This window comes from Phoca vitulina, unplaced genomic scaffold (assembly GCF_004348235.1).
Source record: "Phoca vitulina isolate PV1807 unplaced genomic scaffold, GSC_HSeal_1.0 scaffold65, whole genome shotgun sequence".
Taxonomy (NCBI): Eukaryota; Metazoa; Chordata; class Mammalia; order Carnivora; family Phocidae; genus Phoca; species Phoca vitulina.
In genome coordinates this window covers 9,549,603-9,572,339 of record NW_022589768.1, presented here as the reverse complement: position 1 = coordinate 9,572,339, position 22,737 = coordinate 9,549,603, and the positions used below count along the sequence as shown (strand labels likewise).

The following is a 22,737-nucleotide window of genomic DNA, read 5'->3' as shown; positions in this document are numbered from 1 at the left end:
CTGGCCATTAGCTGGACAGCATTAATCTCAGAATTCTTGGCTGTTAGTCTCACTGCTTTTTTTCACATTTTTGAAGTAGGGGAGTTTTAATGAGGAAATGGGAACATTTTAATTTCCTTAATATTGTTTATGTAAAACCTTTTCTGAAACTCCTATTTCTAGGAATTGGACAGAGGACCCTGTCTGTTAGTAAGTGATGTCAGTTACCACTGAAGTCTTTTCTCAAATGGCTTTTCTGATTTAGTCTTTCTAGATGAAGTTGTGGACATTTTCGTGCTTTCCTGTGCTTGTTAACCTACCTGGAACTGTCTGCTCACCCACACTTTTTGTCTTGTGTGCAACCTCAGAGTGGGTATTTGAGCTGCTGGTATCTCTGATCTGGACAGGTTGCCTACAGGCAGCTTCCTGCTAAAGGTCTCTGCCTTTCACTGAGGTCATTTTTCAGACCTCACAGTTGTATTTGAAACATAGCAACTGTTTGCCTCAGACTCCATGGTTACACATGGAACAAGTTTTCAATAATCAGAAGTCTTTGGCACACTTGAGTTGAATTCATGGTACTAACAGATTTTCATTGCTTGCCTTTGAGCATGTGCAGATTTTAGCCTACTATGAAGGGAGGGGAATCATGACAAAGTTAGATAACAGTTCAAAATGGCTCTCAGAACAAAGGAGAGGGAGCCCCTCACCACCAGAAGAGTGCTGGTGAACACTGGTGGACTCTCCTTCCAAGGGTGTTATTCCAGGAGCTTCTGCAGTTGGTTGCGTTACATGGCCTCCAAGCCCCTGTCGATTTACTGAGGGAGGTAAATTACCAGGTTTCAGCCCCCTCTTGTTCCTGTAGAAGCAGTCTAATCTTAGAAGAGGAAATGAAAGAGATTTAGGCTTCTTCCCAGATGCACAGCTGCCTTGCTCTTGATCTTAAAGCACCTTTTACTTGCAGCTCTGTTCCCAGCTCGTTAAAATCAGAAAATAATATTACTGATATCTAGTATATCTCTAGAAAGGACATTTAGATTCTCAAAGAACAAGAGCTACTGTATGTAGTTTGATATTTCCAGTGAAGTTATTTTGCCTGATTATGCATTCAACAGATGTTTACTAAGCATGTCCTAAAGTTTAAAACATTATCAGGTATTATGAGGGATATGAAACCCACTGTACAGGATGGCTACTCTCATTATTCCCATTTTACAGATAAGAAAAGTAAGGTTCATGAAAGCTAAGTAACTCCTCTGAAGTGCGACTAAATGAGTTAGACTGCTGTCAGGTGGCAGGGGCAGACTTGAATCCAGCGTCTCTAGCTGCAGGGCCTGTGCTCTTACCCTCCCGTGTGCTGCCGTCTGCTCCGAGGTTGGGCCGGAAGGCACAGCTCTGTGCTTGTCTAGAAATAATAAGAACATGACTTAAAACCTGTTCTTCAGTTATTTATTTTGTTTCTTTAACTTCACAGCCGTGTCACAGATCTAAACAACAGGGATTCAATTACTGTACATCAGCCATTTCTTCTCCACTAACAAAATCCATCTCATTAATGACAATCACCCATCCTGGGTTGGACCGTAAGTATATTACTTTTTTTTTTTTTAATTAAGTGTATTTTAAACACTTTCTCTGTCATTTTTCTCATTTTAAGACCCTGTAACGTTACCTTCCAAAATTTGCCTGCCTCTTCCTTTGAATGGCTCATTTACACAGAGAAGGTGACAGACAGCTCAGTTTTGGGAACTTATTCCTTTTGTCACCTAAAAAAATCTCTTTCATACATTAAAGGCATTAGAGTCTTAGGCCTAAACCTGACATGGATTTCTTTAAACTGTTTATTTTGAAGTAATTTCAGACTTTAAAAGTAGTTACAACAACGGTGCAAAGAATTACCATATGTTTGGGGACTTAGAGTTCCCAAACGTTATTATAACCATAACCTGGAGTCCCCCACATGTTATATATGTTATATAAAAGTGTCATAACTTTTTATCAATCTTTCTTCCTCTGTCATCATTTCTTTTAAAGTTTTTCTGAAACACTGGAGAATAAGTTATAAACACAATGCAGTTATGTCTGAAAGATATTCTGTTCTATTACTGTAGTACAATTATCCAAATTTTATCCAATATTTATTTCCCGAGCTCTTCAAAAACGTCAAGCGTGGGCCATCTGGGTGGCTCAGTCGTTAAGCATCTGCCTTTGGCTCAGGTCCTGATCCCAGGGTTCTGGGATCGAGCCCCGCGTCGGGCTCCCTGCTCCACAGGAAGCCTGCTTCTCCCTCTCCCACTCCCCCTGCTTGTGTTCCCTCTCTTGCTATGTCTCTCTCTGTCAAATAAATAAATAAAAAATCTTTAAAAAAAAAAAAAGTCAAGCTCATGAAAGAAAAAGAAAGACAGATACGTTTTTAGTTGGTTAAGCATGTGCCAAAAGAATTACATCTGCAAATGATGAATGGAGCTATATGCAGGTTTCGGACCCGCTGGCTGGGTAAGTTAGATAGATGTCTGGCATCCGTAAGCACAGGGCCTTTTTGCAAATAAAAGATGCTCAGAAACATTATTTGAATTGGATCTAAATGTTTGCCATGGAAAGGCAGCTTGTTCTTTGAGAAAGCCCACCTTTTTGTTTTAATTTTTAAAATCTTGATTATTTTTCTATGAGTAATTACAATTTGAGATCACAATGTAAAGATTTAATGCTCACCAAGGAGGGAGTGATCCATTATTTGCTGAAAGACCGTGTATTCAGGAGGCTGAGGCAGAGGGAATAAATAAACTCTATGGTGTTTCTGGTGCTTCTTCGGTGTCCCCTGATATAACTCATCTTAAAAGAGTTGGGGACAGAAGCAGCTGCCCTGCATTAGGGAGATGACTTAGTGCAGGCCTCATCTTTTTAACTTCCACAGTAGAATCAAGACATGATAGATAATTCTATTAACCTTGTCCTCGTTTTCATGATCACTGCTTCACATCTGGCCTGTTTGGTGTGCCTACTGATGACACGTTCTCAAAGATGCGGATGTGACCCTGCAGAATTGCAACTGGAATAGCTTTCCCTGTGTTTGTTTGGGTTTTGGTTTTGTTTTGATCTGGCTTTGGGTTAGAGGTTTTGCTGGTATGGAATGAAAATCATTAGAACAAAATAGTTAATATTGGATTTGATGAGCCTGGAGTGCTAGAGCTCAATAGCCAAAGACAGACAGGAAAGCACTCTTAAGTGAGACATTTCAGCTCTTTGTAGCTTCCTTCCATGACTAGTGAGTGTGGTGTCATGGTGGAGAGTCTACTCCCATAGCAACAGATCCCCAACACCAACAGAATGTGTCCCATGGAGGGATCTTTTTCCTGTATTTTGTGACACACTCTCTTGCCTCGTGCATGAAACACTTCATTAATTTTTCCTCCAAAAAGCCAGACGGTTTTTGACTGTGTTTTCAGTTGCTAGCCAAACACTATAAATAATGCGGCTAACTCCCAGAAGACACTGTCCTGGAGTGCCAGGAGTTATGGCACATGGAGCTTTTCCTCCTTTTGCTGGGAAATGTTCTGCTCCGCTCACTGAGGGGACTGAAATGAGTTAGACTCTTGTCAAGAGTAGAGCTCTAAGCAAGAGTTCAATCCTTTGGTCAAAATAGGGTACCCTCATTCTAACTTACATTGTACATTTCATGCACGTTTGAATGATAAAGTCGTAAATCAGGTAGCTAGCCCCACAATTTCCCTGAGTTAGCATACGCTGTAATTAGAGGATTAATCAACTCTAATGACAGTTTCTCCTTAGTCCCTCCCCATATACAATTAAATTAGTTTTCCCAAGTGTGTTTTTTTATTCTGCTCTAGAAACATAAATTTTTTCACAGATGTAAAACTTCTGGCAGTTGAACAGAAGACTAAACCTTGTGTCCCATGCGCTGTGCCTTTAAGCATCAGGGTCAGTGGACAGTTCTCGATTTGCCATAGACTGCATTCCAAATCGCTTAAATACTCTCCGTGATTCATCTCTGGTCATGGTCTCCCTAGCTGAAAGGATCATAATTAACATCTACAAAGTGATTTTAAAGCCGCGAAAGCGTTCAGTACACTTAAAACGTTTTAACTGTTGTTTTACTGTAAGCACACATTTTGTGGCTGTGTGACCTTGGGCTAGATAGTGAAATTCTGTGTGTCAATTACTTGATTAAACAGGGGTAATAAAGTGATAAGGCTTAAATGTTCATTTACGTCAAGTCCTTAGCGTATTTCCTGGCTTATAAGAAGCCGTTGTTATGGAGTGAGTTCCTGGTGCCTAGAACAGTGCCAGGGTCTGTCTGTCTCTGACCAGAGTGTAAACGTTAAGGAAACGACAACGCCATCCCTCATTGTCTTTAAGTGGCTGTGTCTTAGAGTACGCTTGTCTAGGAACAAAGCACTTTCTAAGCTCAACCTTATTTCACTACTTCCAGCTTCTACCTGTGCTGTGTCTTCTTCCTTCAAAGAAATTAGCTGCTTCTGCCACAGCCTTTCACAGCTGTTAACATTTGGGCATTTCTGAAAATGTATGTCTCCTGAGCCTGTTGTCTGGTATGTCCTGTGGGGTCATTTTCTAGAAGAGAAAAACAGAGAAACTCAACATTATTTCTAAGCTGGGATCATTTTCTCATATCCATTGATACAGAGGAAAACACTGAGTAAAGGTGGTGACTAATGGATTTCTGTGTCATTTTCTGGGGTTTGGAAAGTAGACAGGCGACAGCTTACTCGGGAACCACAATGGGTGGGGAAGCTGTCCTCACTCCTGTCTTGGCTGTGCTGTCCTGGGGGGACGAATGCATCTCGCCAGTTCATTTTTTAGGGAATGGGAATAGCACTGAAGCTACCTGCATCATGTGGGGAAATGCTGGGAGGGCTGCCCTTAGAGAAACTGCTCCCAGAGATGTGTTTGGTCCCGTTTCTCCTTCTTGCATCAGAGCTGATGGAGTGGAGGCTCCCGGAGATGTGTTTGGCCCCATTTCTCCTTCTTGCATCAGAGAGCATGGAGTGAAGGCTCCCAGCTTGCCAGGAGACCTAGGTGATTTCTTGATTGAACTTAATAATAAACTTTGTTTTTGCATATACAGAATAATTCCGTTATTACAGATGATCCCTTTCCAAGAGTATATTTTAAAACATCTCATTGCTTGTACTGAGAAGATGCTTACGAATAGTAGAGAAAGTGTTTGGTTGATTGTATCCCCGGAAGGGCCCTAACCACATTAGTGGTGGTGATGTTAAAAGGAGAATTGTACCCGTTAGATAGATTTTTTTTTTTTAACTCAGAGGCTTTTAATGAGAAATCATTTTCCCTTCATTTTTCAGGGAGTGTTATCACAAAGAACATATATGTTGCATACATGTTGAGGATACGCCTTTAGATATTCATACAAATAGGTTTTTCCTTATGATCCATGAAATTGTGGCAAAAGGTTTTGTGTAACAAGAGAGCTCATTTTCATTTCCTGAATTTGCTTTGCATTTGGAAATAACTTTAGAAAGCACATAAAGAGGGTACCTTAACTTGTACTAGCAGTCACTGCCCGAAAAGCCAGTGTACGTGTATTCGTGCGAGTAGCTGTCTGATCTCTGTTGTTGATGTAGCTGCAGACAGTCTCGGATCACTTAGTTTTTGTGTGGGGTATTACGTTGGTGTAGGGCTTTTTCATTTCATTTCCCCATATACAATTAAATTAGTTTTCCCAAGTGTTTTTTTATTCAGAGTAGGACACTGAGCTTTCAGAAATCCTGACAGAGGGAAATTCATTTATTACTTTGTTTATTCAGGAAGCACTTGCCTTACTCTGTGCCAGGCACCAGGCCAGACAGTGGTAGGAGAGGGATGAGCTTAGAGGCCCGGTTTCTTTCCTCACCACATTCACGCAGACAAGAGAACAGGTGCATGTAATAGGAAGTGATCAGTGTAGCAAGTGAAAGAAACATTGGGCTTTTCAGGAGCATCTGACAGGGGCGGCTTACTGGGGAGAAGTAATCTCAAAGTTGAGACCAACGGGAGACTAGGATTCGGTACAGGAGTGAGTGCAGGCGTGCTGCAAGGTATCACGGTTCCGTTCCAGACCACCACGGTGAAGCCGATACCACAGTAAAGCAAGTCAGGTGAATTACTAGGTTTCCCAGCACATATAAAAGTTATGTTTACACTGTGCTATAGTCACATGTGCAATAACATGTCTAAAAAAAAAAAAAGCCGTGCACATACCTAAATTAAAAAATACCTTATTGCTAGGGGCGCCTGGGTGGCTCAGTTGGTTGGGCGGCTGCCTTCGGCTTGGGTCATGATCCTGGAGTCCTGGGATCAAGTCCTGCATTGGGCTCCCTGCTCAGCAGGGGAGTCTGCTTCTCCCTCTGACCCTCCCTCCTCTCATGTGCTCTTTCTCGCTCTCTCAAATAAATAAATAAATAAATAAATAAATAAATAAATAAATAAAATCTTTAAAAAAAATACCTTATTGCTAAAAAATGCTAACCATCTCCTGAGCTTTTGGTGAGTTGTAGTCTTTTTGCCGGTGGAGGGTCTTGCCTCCAGGCTGGTGGCTGCTGAAGGTGGGGGTGGCTGTGGTAATTCCTCAGAACAGGACAGCAGTGAAGTTTGCCGTATAGATTGATTCTTCCTGTCATGAACGATTGCTCTAGCATGCGATGCTGTCTGATGGCATCTTACCCACAGAACTTCTTTCAAAATTGAAGTCTGTCCTCTCAAAACCTGCTGCTGTTTTATCAGTTAAGTTTGTGGGATATTCTAAATTCTTTGTTGTCGTTCCAACAATCTTCACAGCATCTTCACCAGGAGTAGATTCCATCTCAGAATCCAGTTTCATTGCTCATCCATAAGAAACAACTCCTCATCTGTTGAAGTTTTGTCATGAGATTGAAACAATTCAGTCCCATCTTCAGGCTCCACATCTGTTCCTAGTTCTCTTGCTGTTTTCACCACATCTGCAGTGACTTCCTCCACTGACATCATGAACCCCTCAAAGTCATCCACGAGGGTTGGAATCAGCTTCTTCCAAACTCCTGTTCATGTTGATATTCTGAACTCTTCCCATGAATCACGAATGTTCTTACTGGCATCCAGAATGGTGAATCCTTTCCAGAAGGTTTTCAGTTTACGCTGTCCAGATCCAGCAGAGGAATCACTATCTGTGGCAGCTATAGTCTTATGAAATATATTTCTTAAAATAATAAGACTTAAAAGTCAAAATGACTCCTTGATCCATGGGCTGCAGAATGGACGTTGTGTTAGCAGGCATGAAAACAACATGAATCTCTTTGTCAATCTCCGTCAGAGCTCTAGGGTGACCAGGTGCATTATCAATGAGTAGTACTGTTTTTGAAAGGTACCTTTTTTTCAGAGCAGTGGATCTCAAGAATGGGCTTAAGATATTCAGTAAAGCATGTTGTAAGTGGATGTGCTATCAACCAGGCTTTGTTGTTCCACTGACAGAGCACAGGCATAGTAGATTTAGCATAATTTTTAAAGGCCCCAGGATTTTTGGAATGGTACACGAGCATTGGCTTCAACTTAAAGTCAGCAGCAGCATGAGCCCCTAACGAGACAGTCAGCCTGTCCTTTGAAGCTTTGTAGCCAGGCCCTGACCTCCCCTCTCTGGCTGTGAAAGTCCTAGATGGCATCATCTTCTGATAGAAGGCTGTTTGGTCCACACTGAAAATCCGTTGTGTAGTGGAACCACCTTCATGAATGATCTCCGCTAGATCTTCTGGAGACCTCGCTGCTGCTTCACCTTGCAGTTTGATGTTGTGGGGATGGCTGCCTTCCTTAAACCTCCTGAACAACCTGTGCTAGCTTCAAAATTTTCTTATGCAGCTTCATCCCCTCCTTCAGCCTTCACAGAATTGAAGAGAGTGAGGGCCTTGCTCTGGATTAAGCTTTGGCTTAAGGGAATGTTGTGGCTGGTGTGATCTCTGACCCAAACCACTAAAACTTTCTCCATATCAGCAATAAATCTGTTTGCCTTTCTTATCATTCATGTGTTCAGTGGAGTAGCACTTTGAATTTCCTTCAAGAACTTTTCCTTTGCCTTCACAACTTGGCTGTTTGACACGAGAGGCCTAGCTCTCAGCCTGCCTTAATCACTGTGCTTAATTATTTCTAGCTTTTGATTTAAAGTGAGAGACGTGGGACTCTTTCTTTCACTTGAACACTCAGAGGCTATTGCAGGGTTATTAATTGGCCTAATTTCAATATCGTGTCTAGGAATCAGGGAGGCCCGATGGGGAAGGTGGGTAACGGCTGGTCGTTCTCGCTGAAGTTCACTGTCTTATATGGGAGTGGTGTGTAGCGCCCCAAAACAATTACATTAGATCACTGATCACAGATTACCATAACAAATGTCATAATAATGAAAATGTTTGAAATATTGCAAAAATTATCAAGACTGCTTATGGACACAAAGTGAGGAGATGCTATTAGCAAAATGGCACTGAAGGCTTGTTCAGCACTGGGTCACCACAGACCTTCGATTTGTAAAAGTTGCAATATCTGCGAAGTGCAGTTAAGCGAAGTGCTGTAAAATGAGGTGTGCTTGTATGTGGAAAGCAAGACTGGGGAATTTGGGTTTCTTGTCTGAGGGCAGTGGAGTGATTTAAGGTGATTGAATGGATCAATTCAGACACTTCAGAGAGACCACACTGACGTCAGTTTTGGGGAGCAGAGGTGCCGGATCAGGAGAAGGCGAGAATTCTGGAATACAGAATCAAAAGAACTGAGTGAGGCGTGACAGAAGCCTTCAGGGGTGGTGCCCGGGTTTCTGTTCAGAGTAATTCTTTGGATGTTAGGTACCACTTACCAAACAGAGGAGTACAGGAGGAGGAGCGGGTCTGGAGGAACAGAGGAGTCCACTTCCGTGCTTGCTCAGTTTGCGTGGCCTGTGGGCCGCCCCCCCCCCCCCCAGAGGGGAGCAGTCTCTTGAGCCCAAAGGACAGCTCTGGCTGAAGGGAGGGCAGGTGTGTGTCACCAGTCCATCCTGTGCTGACTGCACTTTAGGGAGGGCAGGGGGTGAGGAGGTTTGGGGTGAGGGAGAAGAGAGCAAAACACAGAATCCTGAGAGACACCACCCCTCCAGGTGTTTTCACTCTGAAGGAAAAAACTCCAGCTATAAATTACGACCATTAGGGCGCCTGGGTGGCTCAGCCGTTAAGCGTCTGCCTTCGACTCAGGTCATGATCCCAGGGTCCCTGCTCAGCGGGAGGCCTGCTTCTCCCTCTCCCACTCCCCCTGCTTGTGTTCCCTCTCTCGCTGTGTCTCTCTGTCAAATAAATAAATAAAATCTTCAAAAAAAAAAAAAATGACCATTAAAAATAATGGACTTGTTTTCTTACTCTAGCAAGTAGGTGTTTGTTTTGTTGGATGAATTTTTTAAGCTGTATTGGAATTCTACATATTCAGAAATAAAGATGGAAAATTAAATACGGTGCTGGCCTAGACAGCCTTTCCTGGAACCAAACAGGCTTGTGACGTGATTCCGTTCAGCCTGGTTTGAGGTGCCTTTGACTTTGTTCTGCAACAGTCTGCGTGCACTGACGTCTTCTGTGAACCCACTTCTCAGCCCAGCCGCGGATGCAGCCAGCAAGGCGGGTCTCCTTCTCCGTCCGCATCTCTCCACATCTCCTTAAGTCTAAAACCCTTTTTTCTCTTGGCTCTTCTTACTCCAGTGATGAGGAGGAGGAGTTGCATAGTAAGTAAGCAACTTTGGTGTCCGTGGCTATTCTCCAGGGTCTGACCAGTGCTGAAAATGCTGTCAGCTTAACTAAGAAATTGGGGACTTTTGTCCCTTGCATGCCGTCGTTTCTAAATCACTTGTCTTCATGCTTCGCTTTGAAAATTAACCTGGATGAGACCGTTCTGGTCTTCTGTACCCCACCTGCGCTGGTTGATCCAGGGGCCTGACTACAGGGCATGGGCATGTGTTCCTGTCCCACCTTGTACCTTGTGTGTACTGAGCACTAATTTCACAGAGCTTCCTATTTGGTAACATAAATTTCATTTTTCCTTATTTTGCTTTTTTTGTCTCATGGGACATCTAGATATCCACCTTTGGTATTTAAAAGCTAATGTTAAACATTTTTCTTCTCACCTTTCAGACGACACGTGTCTTTAAAAATACCTTTCCCTTGGGGCACCTCACGGGCTAGAGCATGTGACTCTTGATCTCAGGGTTGTGAGTTCGAACCCCACGGTGGGCAAAGAGATTACTTCAGAAAAAAAAAAAAGAAAGAAAGAAAAAATACCTTTCCTTTGAGGTTACACCCCATGAATTAGGGGGTGGGCGTTATAGATTCATTCCCTTCCTTCCTACCTTCTTTCCTTTGGAACTTTTATTTTTCAATCTAAACTACGGTGTGGATTTCAGATTAATATATCCTTAATTGATAATGCCTAGTTTAAAAACTTTATAAAGTATCAGTTTTAGTAATCTTGGAAAGGAAATGAATTCTCTCCCCTCCCCATGAAAAATCACTGTTTTCAATTATTCAAGACTTCTAGAATATTTCAGGATTGCTATTTTTAATGGAAAAAACATTTCTATAATAAAGGTAAATAATGAATTATTTTCATTTCATATAACTAATGTGAGTCTCAGGGAATTACAGTATTCATATAATTGAACACCCTAATCCCTACCACTTGCTGACCCTATATTTCAACAGTATTTAAGTGTCTATTTATTTAAATACTAAAATTTTATAATTAAGCAATATTAAGTTCAAAGTGACCCCTTTGCATTGTTCTTACAGGAAAGTACCTTTATGTACAGTAACAGAAAGTTTAGTTAATTTCTCTTAAATGGAGGTCTTATTATATTCAGTCCTTTTTTCACAATTAAAAGATGTTTGGTAATAGGCACACCATGAGATACTTACTTTATACCAGTTGTAATAGGAGGGAAGTTGTGAAAATCCACTTAGAGCCTTGAGTGTTCAGAAATTCTCAAGCCTGTTTCAGCTCAAAGTATTTGTGATACCCTGGGAGATAGCTCTATTTATGGCCACTAAAACGAAGGTCCCAGTGGCATTTCTTCTACCACTAATACAAAATTATTAATATAAAACAGCACTGGGTATACAGTTAATCCAGCGTGATGGAATCATAAAAATATGGACGCTTGAAGAGACCTTTGAATCAAGTACCTAGCATTCCTCAAAATGTGTTCCTTAAACTCAAAAATAGCAGAAGGCATCAGGGAGGTGGAGGGGAGAGGAAGATAAAGAAAGGGTTGGTTCATGGCCACATAAATTTAGGAAATTCCAGTTGAGCTGGTTTCAGGTGCTGATGTGCACATTGTGAATTTCCAAGGCAGTGTTCAGTGAGCTGTGTTTCCCAGACTTACTAGCTTGGTAACCACAATATGTGCCTGATTATACACGACACCTCACAAAACTAGTATTATGTGGAACACACTTTGAAAATACTGACCATGTCCATCCAGTAGTTCTGACCCTGGAATGTTATAGTATATTAGGTCTGCAGGTCACTTCAGGACTTGAAGAAAAGCCTAGTTGGAATACGCTGTTGACCTGCCCTAGCACCTCACAAGCCACCTTCAGTGACAGATTTCTCCGCTTTTGTCTGTAATGGTACCGTGGAAGTAACGTTGGTTATTTCATCCTCTTAGGTGCTCTGAAAACTTGGTGACACTTTAGGAATCTCAGAGGCATTGGTGGATCAATCACTGTTTTCAGAGCCACATCTAAGATGTCACAGCAAATGAATTAAAGTTTTTTCAGCAGTGAAAAGGTTGGAAATCCTTGTAAGAGTCAAAGATTGTCCCAGTACTCAATCACATTTTTGTTCAGTTTTTAATTTATTCAACAGAAAACTGCTAGGAGCTTATTCTTGGCCAGGCTCTTTGCTGGTTGGTATTTTTCCTCATTGTGGATTTTACGTTCACTTGTTCATGTTACTAGGGTGGTAACTTCCCGGGAAAGGTGATTGCTCCCGTGTACAGACAGAGTCCTGGTAGCGTGAGAGAATTTAATGCTGCTTCTACCATGCAAGGTTCCTTGGGTAGAAGAGGTTTTAAAACCACTGATGTAAACCACACTCTTGGTTTTTTGTTTAAGTAAATTAAAGCATCTGAGGTTAAACTGCTGTTTCACACCTAGATCATGCAGAACTCGGGGACGGATCCCAGATTTTCTTCTTAACTCTGTTCATCTTTCGCAACTGGCTGTTACTACCATGCATTGTAAGTGAAATAGAAGAAGAACCCAAATAGGTAAAAGGAAAAACCACAGAGAGCAGTCTTTTGAAGACTTAGAATTGATTTTTAAGTTTCTTAGGCATTATTCCTTCTTGTTGGCTATTTACTTAGCAAGAGCTACCATTTTGCATTTCTATTCAGAATCTAGAGCAGGTTGGACATTTAAGAGTTTTGAATGCTGGTAATGTGGTAGTGGAACATCTTCAAATCTCTATGAAATTAAAATATTACAATAATCTCATTATAATATAAAATTATAAAAATTATAATAATCTCAAAGTAATCCTTGAAACCCATCTGAAGGAAGAAGTGTGTGTCCTGTTCACATTATAACAACAGTGGTACTTGTGAACAGACTGCCTACTGTATTTCTATACCTGATCTCCTAAAAATTGGAAACCATTTATCATTGTGTGATTGAGACCTTCTCCTCTAAGTCCTAAAGTAGCTCAAGCTTTATTAACGTGTCATAGATAAAAGAATGTAGTGTTCCTTCTGTTGGCTCCACTTACTGCCCTGCTGTCTGACCTGGCCTTACTTGTAATGACCTGCTTCGCTTCATGGTCTGGTTGTCATAGAAGGAGGAAGGATGCATCTGCCCTACACATTGTCAGTGTCAGCCTGGCAAGGACTTTACCATGTGCTTTATCTCCCCGTCTCACAGATGAGGAAATGAAATCCCAAGATCTCACCCCAAATTAGGGACAAGACCAAGATCTTACAAGCCAGCTCTGATGCTCTTTTCCTGTTCACTTGTCCATTTCCTTCTAGGAATGCTCACGAAATTATCAGATATACATTAGCTAGACTTTTTGGTATGGAAACCTTTGAAAGCAAAATGAACAGCATGCAGAATACGATATTTAATTTTCGATTTTATGTTCTTCCTGTGATGTCATCTCAGAAAGATGGCCTGTGGAAACAGAGCATTGACAAGAACAGGAATTAAACCTGTTTCCTGTGTGTTTGAACATGAGGAAAAAAATGTTGTTTAGGGGTTTGCTCACTAGCTTGAATCCTGGATTAAATATTTTGTCGTGGGCAATTCGCTCCTGTTGCCGCCTGTTTGTAGTTCTGATATTGAGGGGTTAGAGTTGAATTTTTCCTTCTTCCAAACCCTTGCTTAGACAGAGAAGGCACCGCGCGCTGGCTTTCAGACGCTCTGTCTGCTCTACACGTATCGTCGTAAACATTCTAAACATCGGCTCCGTCATCCACGCACAGTCCTTCGGTTCCAACGTTTTCTCTCCCGTTTCTGTTTTCCAGATTCACGGCCGTTCCTCGGTACCAGTGCCAACCTGACCGAGAGGTACTGCACGTTTATTTTGTTACTCCTTTCCCCGAGACGAAATGAAGGAAACCCAAAATGTCTTAGGACATTTAACTAAGTCAACCAAGAAGTGAATTCAGCTCATGGGATTCTTACTTCCTTGAGTAATCAATTTGGAATAATGGCTACAAGCGGTTTGTAAAGAAGGCTTGGCCTTTTCAGATAATGTCCTCGAGAGTCTTTTACTTTGCTCTCTACACTGTCGCAAGGATACATGTTTGCGTGTTTATTCAGGAGAGGAAACACTTGTATTTGACTCTATGAGCTTTAGTGCTCTGCTTATAGGAATTGTTGTCCCCAAGCCCGACAACACTTTGTTTCAGTGTGTGTGTGTGTGTGTGTGTGTGTGTGTGTGTGTGTGTTACTGCTGCCTTAGCCATTTTAAGCTTTTAAAGTCTTTTTCTTCTGCCTGCACGGATATGGTACACATTTCTGTCCAAGTAACTGAATTGGTTCTTTACTTGACAGCAGGCAGAAGATTTGTATGTTGACTCATTGTTTATTTTTATATTCCTCTTGTCATGCTTATGGGGCTCTAAAGCATTCTCATGTAAGCATAATGGGGGTTCTGGTTGTTGCCCTGCACTTTAAGCTGCTCTCCTTTTCACAGAGGCATAAGCTGTGACTCAGTGATCCAGAACTCTCAGTATGAATGCTTCTCTTTGCATTTCTGTGACAGTTTATTTATCCTTTGTCCTCTAGAACAGTGGTTCTCACACCATTTCCCCTTCATCGTCAGGCTGCTTTATTTTGTAAGCAGTTCTTTATACATAAACAGACCTTAGCTGTTGAAGAGGATTGTTCCCCCCTCTTGAGTTGTGCCTCTCTCTGTCCTCTCTCAGAGGCCCTTGACGTAAACAACTTTTCTGCAGAAAAGTTCTTAAAATAATTTGTAGAACACCTAAGAAAAGTAGTATAAGTAGATTCCTTTTCTGTGTAATGGATTGTGTGTACAAGTGCCCAGCATTCTTTGAGGAAATGAACCATTGTGAATTTCCTAAGCTCCAAACTTAGTCCATCATAGGTGGACTTAGGTTCTTTGTAGCCTCCCTCCTAAAACTGTGCAAAGCTGTGTGCACCAGTATTGATTGCCGAGGAGCGTGGGCATTGTGCTGTGCTCTGTTCTCGGATCTTACTGTGTGGAGCCACTCAGCAGCCCCTGTCCATCCTTGCTCTGCCTCCCGTTCTCATGTGTGTATGTAAGTTGACTGTGACTTGTAGCTAAAATGTATATGGTTACAGAGAAATGTATTTTTTAATCTGTGTTTAATTTTTTTTAATTAACTTCTATAGTCTTTTTAAAAAAATCAATTGCCTTGTTTTTATTTAGCATAACGGAAGAGACCTATAGTTTCCTGCCACAGAGCCCCTCCAAGAAAGATTTTGAAGGGAAGAGTGGAACGAAAGTCAGTCGTACATTCAGCTACATCAAGAATAAAATGTCCAGCAGTAAGAAGAGCAGAGTAAGTACCGTTGGGAGCCTTCCCTGTGTGGCCGCCTTAGTTGCTCACCCGTGGGCTCCTGTCACAGTCTGCATACACCCAAAAAGTGATGAAATAATGGGGACATAAGGAGATAAACCCAGAAATAATCTCTGAAATAGCCTAATATTTGAAGAAAAATGGCGACAAAAGGTGATACCACTGATTGGGTTTTTACTGTGTGCTAAGAGCTTTTCATATGTTATTTTATAGAATCCTTTCCACAGCCGTGTAAGGCAGATATTATCTCCCTTTTCTGGGAGTCAGCTACCCTATCTGGTTGTGTGCCCCCCACGTTAGTGGAACAGAGGTCCACATCTGGACCTCTTTGGCTTCAGATTCCATACGCTCAAGCACATGTCTTAATTGGTAAACCAGCTTTAAAATGTACCTGAAGGGGGTGCGCCTGGGTGGCTCAGTTGGTTAAGCGTCCGGGATCTCGAGGTTGTGAGATCGGGCTCTGCACTCAACGTGGAGTCTGCTTGTCCCTCTCCCTCTGCTCCTCCCCCCACTCATTTTCGCTCTCTCTCTCTCTCTCAAATAAATAAATGAATAAATAAAATCTTTAAAAATAAATAAAATAAAATGTACCTGAAGGATTTTATGCCAAGATCAGGGGATTTAAAATATTTATATTTGGATTTAGAGGTTAGAAAGATTGTCCCACAGAAAATTACAAGAACTTTTAAGATGAAAGTGGATTCCTAGATCTAGTCCCAATTGGATCTGCATGTTGCAGTGAATTCTTTTTAGTGAGTGAGGTTATGTTAAAGTACTTAAACATTTTTTGTCTGTTTTTTTTCATACTCATAGGAATATTTAAAATATAAAAATAAAAAGATAAAAACCACCTGTAATACCCCACATAGAGATAGCTAGTCTTCTAATTTTTTTCAATGTGTTTTTAAAAGCAAGGAAGACAAGGAGTTACTTTTCTTATACTGATTCACAGTATAAACCAAAACCAATTCAGTGTCACATCAGTGGGGAAAAAACTTTATGCCTCCCACTTCCCCTGTACTCCATTCACCCACCCACCCACCCACCCAGACTCCAGCAAAATAAATAACAAAAAAACAAAGTTTTTAAATGGAAATCAGCAAAGGAGCTCTTGCCAAGAAATCACTATATATATGCATGTGTATACATGTGCTTGGTATGTACATACGTAGAAGTAAGGGAATGAACAAACACTGAACTCAAGAATATTATTTTAAAAGTGCACCCCTTGCACTCCCCTCAAACTCCCCCCCGCCAAAATACAGCAAACTTTTTAAGCCCTCAGTTAAGTGGGCTGGTAGAAGTAGAGCCAATGAATTTTACGAGGTTTTGTAAATAAGATCACTTTCTTTTAGCAAATGCTAGGTTCAATCCTCAGAGGAACTTTTCCACAAAACCTGCCACCGGAATTGTGTTTTCATTTTTCCTGCCCAGGTGCAGAAGGGGAGGAAGGTGGGCCAATCAGGACAAAACAGGAAAAAGATGCAAGGAGTCTAGCAAATTGTTTCTAGAATAATCATATATACAAGTATTAATTTCAGACATAGCCTTGTTTTATCATTTAAAAAATTCAGGTTAAATAGGGCAGAATGTTTATCAGTGTTCCACAGATTGGCGGCAAGGCTTGAAATAGAGCCTTATCTTTTTGACTTATCACTGCTGGCTCGGACACTGGTTGGCGTCAACAAAAGAAAATCTCCTTGCAAAGATCACTATAAATTAGCCAACTATTACCAAATGACGTCTGTAGATGGTCTCAGCATTCTGCCAGGTGCTCCTAAAGAACTAAAGATCATCATCTTTACTTTGAGAAATTTTATGATCTATTTGGACACTTTCAAATGTAGTTGTTGTTTTTGTTGTTCTGTTTTTAAAATGTGGGATCTTCAATTGGGAGACCAGTAAGTAAGTGGCGAGTCCCCTTTCCATCCATCTCTGCAGTGACCACGTTAACTTTCAGGGCAGGGCAGTGAATACACCACAGATTGCATTAATGAGGGAATACAACCAGACATAAACAAAACCATGTAAGATCAAATTTAGAAACTAGAACCTGACTTTTAAAAAAGTCTCATCCCATCCTCCTTATTTTACAAACTGAAGCCCAGAGAACTATGCTTCAGGTCACAGACTAGATAATATTAACTAAATAACCTCTTTGTGGGCTGACTTCTAGCAATTCGTATATTTCATGTCATGCTCACTCAGAATCTAGCCATTACTAAACAGTATCTTTTTAACTTTTTAAATAACTCAGAGGACTGGAGTTTGCTAGTAGGGAGTGAGAGAAAGGCGGGAGAAAAGAAGGAAATTGTTAGAGCGGAGTCTGTCATTCCTGGCAGAGACTATCAGTTGACCTTTCGTGTCCGAGCGTCTCCTTTGCCAAAACGACAACACTGTTTTGCAGTGAGACTGGTTCCTCTTTCACACGTGGCTTCAACATTTGGTCTTTGGGGGCTCGTGTTGTCTCTGGCAGTGGAAACTCAAAAAATTACGAATCTGGGGGAGCCTGGGTGGCTCAGTCAGTTAAACGCCTGCCTTCAGCTCAGGTCACGATCTCAGGGTCCTGGGATCAAGCCCCGCATTGGGCTCCCTGCTCGGCGGGAAGTCTGCTTCTCCCTCTCCCACGCCCCCTGCTCATTCTCTCTCTCTCTCCCCTCTCTCTCTTTCTCTGTCTCTCTCAAATAAATAAACTTTAAAAAAAAAAAAAAAATTACAAATCTGTAACCCTGGATGGCAGTCCTTCACATTATCAGGTGTTTAGAAAAGTGCCCCACTGGCCAAATGTGTCAAGAAGGTTAAGAGTCACCTTTCATGTAGAATAGCTGGCTTTTGTGAATGTACCAGAAGATAGTAAGAAATAGGGGCAATAGTGTCAAGTTACATTAAATACTAATCTATTGTATGTGCTTAAGAGTTAATCTGTGTGTCCCACTCTTAATATTCTAAGGAGCCAAAAAAAGTATTCATATTTTGCCTATAGCACAGATATATATATATCTCTCTCTAGATAGATAGATACAAGATTTGAGAACTTGAGTACTGATCCTTCATATGTGCTTTTAAAAATTAGCAGTGTCTGGCATGAGTAATTATATGTATTCATTGTTTTTTTCAAAGGGGGCGAGCCTAAACAGGAAGTATAACAGGAAGACTGGCAGGTTCTGCTTTTGTCTTTTTAGTATCTTCTGATAGTACCATTTCCTGCTAAGTATGTTTGCTTGCTGCAGAGTATTGAAACACTACTGTGCATGGTGGTCCCATTCACAAAGGGAGTGGAGTGAGCCCCTTTAGACCATCCTGTCACACTGATGTTCTTCTTGGAGCTTTCCCCCTCACAGACAACTAGGAGACGGTCAGAAATGTTCTACGGAAATTCTTACTCTGGCTTGAAATGGGCGTTTGGGGGGCAAGGGCTGCATTCCTGCAGAGCTGCTGCTGGCAGGCTCTGCCTCCCTGGGCCTGTGCCCCCATAAAAGGACTAACCCCGTGAGCCTTACGGAGGTGCCCGCTGGAGTGTGTTTGCAAAGGCTGAAGTCTGTGTGAAATCCGGTTCTCTGTGTGGTTCCTTCTCCGATCAGAGATGTGCAGCGGGACGGGGGCTTCACGGCAGCTTGTTTTACAGCTGTCTGGAGTGCTCTCTGCTCTCCTCGTTGTAATTGCTTGTCCAAAACGATAGGTGGGGGAAAGCAAGAACCCGTGTTCCTTCTTAGTACCCTGGTGTAGTTATTTCCTGCAGCCATCCCGGAAATACCGGGAGCTCCAACTTCCCCATGTTGTTGAACATGGAAAAGTCACACTTGAGAAAACAACTGGTCATCACTTGACCACAAGCTTCACCAAACACTGTTCTTAGGAAGCATACATTATGATTCGACATAATGAGGAGTCTTAAGTAGATGTGTTCCTTAAGTTCCAAGTGTCAAAAACTTGGCCTTGGTCCTTCCAGAGTGTCCGTCTTGCAACCGAAGCACCATCCACACGCACTGTATTTTGGGGAGTTGGTTTTGTTTCATTTCCCGCGTCCTTTGTAACTAGGGTAGTTGGCTTTGCCGGCAGCATGCAAATGGTTAAGCCTGTCTTAAGGAAACCAGCAGCCTCAGCCCTCCCTCCTTCCCTTTCTCAACCAGTCCCTGGCTTCCTCTTATGGTCTCTGATGGCAACTCGAAGCTGCTGAGCTCTGCCCTGCGGGCATGAGCCCCTCCTCCTGTGAGAGCACATTTCCTGGCATGGGGGTCGAATCATGTCGGTAAAATGGGGTCGGTTTCCTGAAGTACCCCTCATAACAGTGAAATTCATAGGACATGGGGAGGTAAGAGTCTGACTTCTTCAGAGCACTAAATTCTAGTAAACAGAGACAATGGGAGTTTATTGTTTTGCGTTTATCCTTGGAAGGACTAGTTGGGCTAATTGCAAAGGACGAGGGTATTATTTATTATTTAATTGGATTTGATGAGCATTGCGAGGCTTGAGAGAATGTTAGTTGCCATAGAAGATATTTTTTCAGCTCTTGGAGCACGCTTGAGCTTTCGTAAGCACAGAGGCAGATGCTTTTCGGTTTAACGTTTGTGCACAGAAAAGCCTGGTGCAAGATTTAGTTAAGAGAGGGAAATTACTTGAAAAAATTCCACTTGTTATTGATTGTTATTAGAAGATGACGTTCTGTAGCAGTTGCTGATTGTCACTCACGACAGTTTCCTGTTTGTAAAGTGAAATACTTTGTTTTTTTCCCTCTCTTCTTAGTTTTTACAGTTCTAAAGTGTAGCAGTTCAGTTCTTAGATTTTTATTGTACGTGTTCTGTTAACCAAGGGCTGTACATGAATCAGACTTGGCCAGCACTCGCCGGTTCAGTGTAGCCGATGGGCTCTGAATTAGGATGTCGGGAGACCGGGGTTGTAATGTTGACTGCCAGTCACTTGCCGGGTGACCCTTTGTGAGTCAGTACACGTCTCCAGCTGCTGGTGACGGAGTGTCGTGAATGAGCGCACAGCTGTGGAGTCAGCCGATCTGGATCTTACTTCCAGCCTGGGCAGTTACTGGCGTGTGGCCTCAGATTCACTCTTAAACATCCCTGAGCCTCAGTCTCCTCAAACGTGCTGTGAAGATCATAACTAGTACTTCACTGGGTTGTTAGGAGAAAATACGCCTAAGTCGCCTGCTGTCGTGCTTGGCACTTAGCAGCTGTTGAGAGTTGGAGCTGGTATTTATCATCTTTATCTTCTCAGTTGTGCAACGGGAAGCGTGATGCCTACCCTTCCTGCTTCAGAATTATGGAGTCAGGTGCAGTCATGTACGTACAAGGCGTTGATTCCACGTGTAAGGCATTTAGTAGTTGTCATGATCACAAACTTTGGGGTGCCCATGTTGCAGGAATTTTTTTAGATGACAACAATGGTATGTGTGTATGTGGGGGACAGTTAATACTTCCGGCTAGAGGGAGTCCAAGAGGAACCCTGAGGAATGCTTCCTGCCATCCCATCGTCTTCCCTCTCCCCAGGGCTGATCTGAGAATGGCTGCCCTCCTTTCTGCTCCCTACCTGCAGCCGGCCCTCAGCTCGTTGCTTGCTTCCTCCATGGGCCAAGCTTGGGCTTGCTGAGGAGGGTTCATAGGCCACCCCAGAATCCCCTCCTCCTGATCCAGAAGCCTCTTCCCAGGGTTGGTCCTGGGACGTTGTATCCATCGGTGTGAATGCCGCTGAGCAAGCAGCCAACAGGACTGCTTCGCCTGCCTGGTCTTCCCGTAGCATTTCCAGTGTAGCTGGAATGCTCACAACTTAGAAGAACCATTGTCCAGGACAGTGCTCCTAACTTGCATCCAAAACACTCACCGCCAGCCACTGATGACCCCATGCCGCCTGGGTGCCCAGGTAAGGGGAGGGCCTTCTGGTGTTCAATTAACTATTGGTGCTTTTCTTTGGCAGGAAAAGGAAAAAGAGAAAGAGAAAATCAAAGAGAAGGAGAAGGATTCGAAGGAGAAGGAGAAGGACAAGAAGATCGTCAACGGGCACACTTTCAGTTCCATCCCTGTTGTGGGTCCGATCAGCTGTAGCCAGTGCGTGAAGCCCTTCACCAGCAAGGACGCCTACACGTGTGCAGGTAAGCGACCGGCCTCTTCCTGTGAGGCACAGCCCTCTTGGCTCCGGAAAGCTCCTTCCAGGTTTCCCATCCATCCACCCATGTCCCTTTCTGGTGTGTGTGGAGGTTGGCCCACTATGTCTGTCTTAAACATCCCGTGTGTCGTCGATTCCAGATGTAGAACATACAGCCGGTATGTTTTTACAGAGAGCCCCGATTTCTTATATTCTGTTCTGTTGTCCCCAAGCCCCTGCCCGTCCCAGAAGTCTGTGTCAGCATCGAAACAGCCTCCCTTCCTCAAACTCTAAAGCTACGCAGCAGTCCCTCGTCAGGTCCTATATGTGCTCGTTTTTTATTCTGGTACTTTGGCGCATGCTTCAGCCGTTTACCAACATCCGGTCATGGTGACTGCCAAGACAGGGTTCTTGCACGTGCAGAGATGTCCCATATTGACCTGTGGCTGACCTGCTTCAAACCACCTTCAAGCCAAGTCTGTGAACTGAGCCCGGGTCCTGGTTTTGATAAGATACTGGGCAGAGGATGGCTAGCTTTTTTTGTCCAGGACCACTAGCAGATATCTTAGACTGCGTGGGCTGGATGGTCCCTGCACAGCTACTGAATTCTGCCCTTGTGCAAAAGCAGCCTACGCGACACGTAGACCAGTGAGCATGGCTAGTGAAACTGGAATTTCATGTGATTTTCTTGTGTCATAAAATATTGGTCTTTTTTTTTTTTTTTCCCAACTGTTTAAAAATGTAAAAACCATTAGTAGTGTATGGGCCATACAAAAATAGGCTACGGGCTGGATCTGGCCCACAGACCCTGCTCTAAGGCACTGTGTCTCAGAAACACTTGTCGTTGGATATATAGAAAGCAGTGATATTTGCATGCACACCGAGGTAAATCAGTGAGGCTGTTCGTGGCCAGAGGGACCAGGCTGGAGATCCAGCCACCCCAGCCCAGCCCAGTCACCCAGGAAGGTGAGGTGATTAGCACCGTGTTATACCTATAACCACGTCAGACAAAACAGTGACTGATTCAGATGATCAGGACGTCATGACATTGTCTTGTTTTTAGTCATTGTGTGGAGTATCCCAAGTGATTTGTTACCAAAAATAATTAACTTACTGGAATTTGAAGTTTTTTAAAGCTTGTTTGAGCAGATTCAAAGCTATTGCAAAAATGATTTCCACCCACTTGCTTTCTTGAAGAGAAGAGTGGAGTGAAGCTCTCCTGCAGCCCCACTTGTCGCTTCGGCAGCTGTCGTGACTTTCTGAATGACTGGCTTTATCCTCACATTCTTTTAAGATGACTTTTGTGGGTATATTATATCCCAAATGTTGTCTGCAGCCCTGTTTGTTGTACTGTCCTATTTAAAACAAAACAAAACAAAACAAACCCCACCTCGTGGGAAGAGCTCTCATCAAGATCTTTATGCATATCACACATACTTATGTCCTCCTTCCTGCACGTAGCCTCACCAGGAAAGTAAGTGGTAAGTTCCATGTGACCTCTAGAAAACAAGAGGCCACCACTGTCTGCTACCTCCTGCATGTTTATTTGGGGGCCCAGGTTCTATGAGGCTCTTCCCTGGGACACCAACTAAATGTCC

The 22,737-nt window shown here is 42.7% G+C and overlaps 1 protein-coding gene across 2 annotated transcripts in view; it reads left to right on the top strand.

Moving 5' to 3' along the window:
- The window catches only part of AKAP13 (A-kinase anchoring protein 13), a 313,740-nt gene that overhangs the window by 243,847 nt on the left and 47,156 nt on the right, over positions 1–22,737 (top strand). For both annotated transcript variants that reach the window (XM_032392054.1, XM_032392053.1), the window contains 4 exons: positions 1,454–1,562; positions 13,505–13,547; positions 14,899–15,031; positions 20,972–21,146. In XM_032392054.1, coding sequence (XP_032247945.1) covers positions 1,454–1,562; positions 13,505–13,547; positions 14,899–15,031; positions 20,972–21,146 — 460 coding nt within the window. The remainder of the gene's footprint in view (positions 1–1,453; positions 1,563–13,504; positions 13,548–14,898; positions 15,032–20,971; positions 21,147–22,737) is intronic.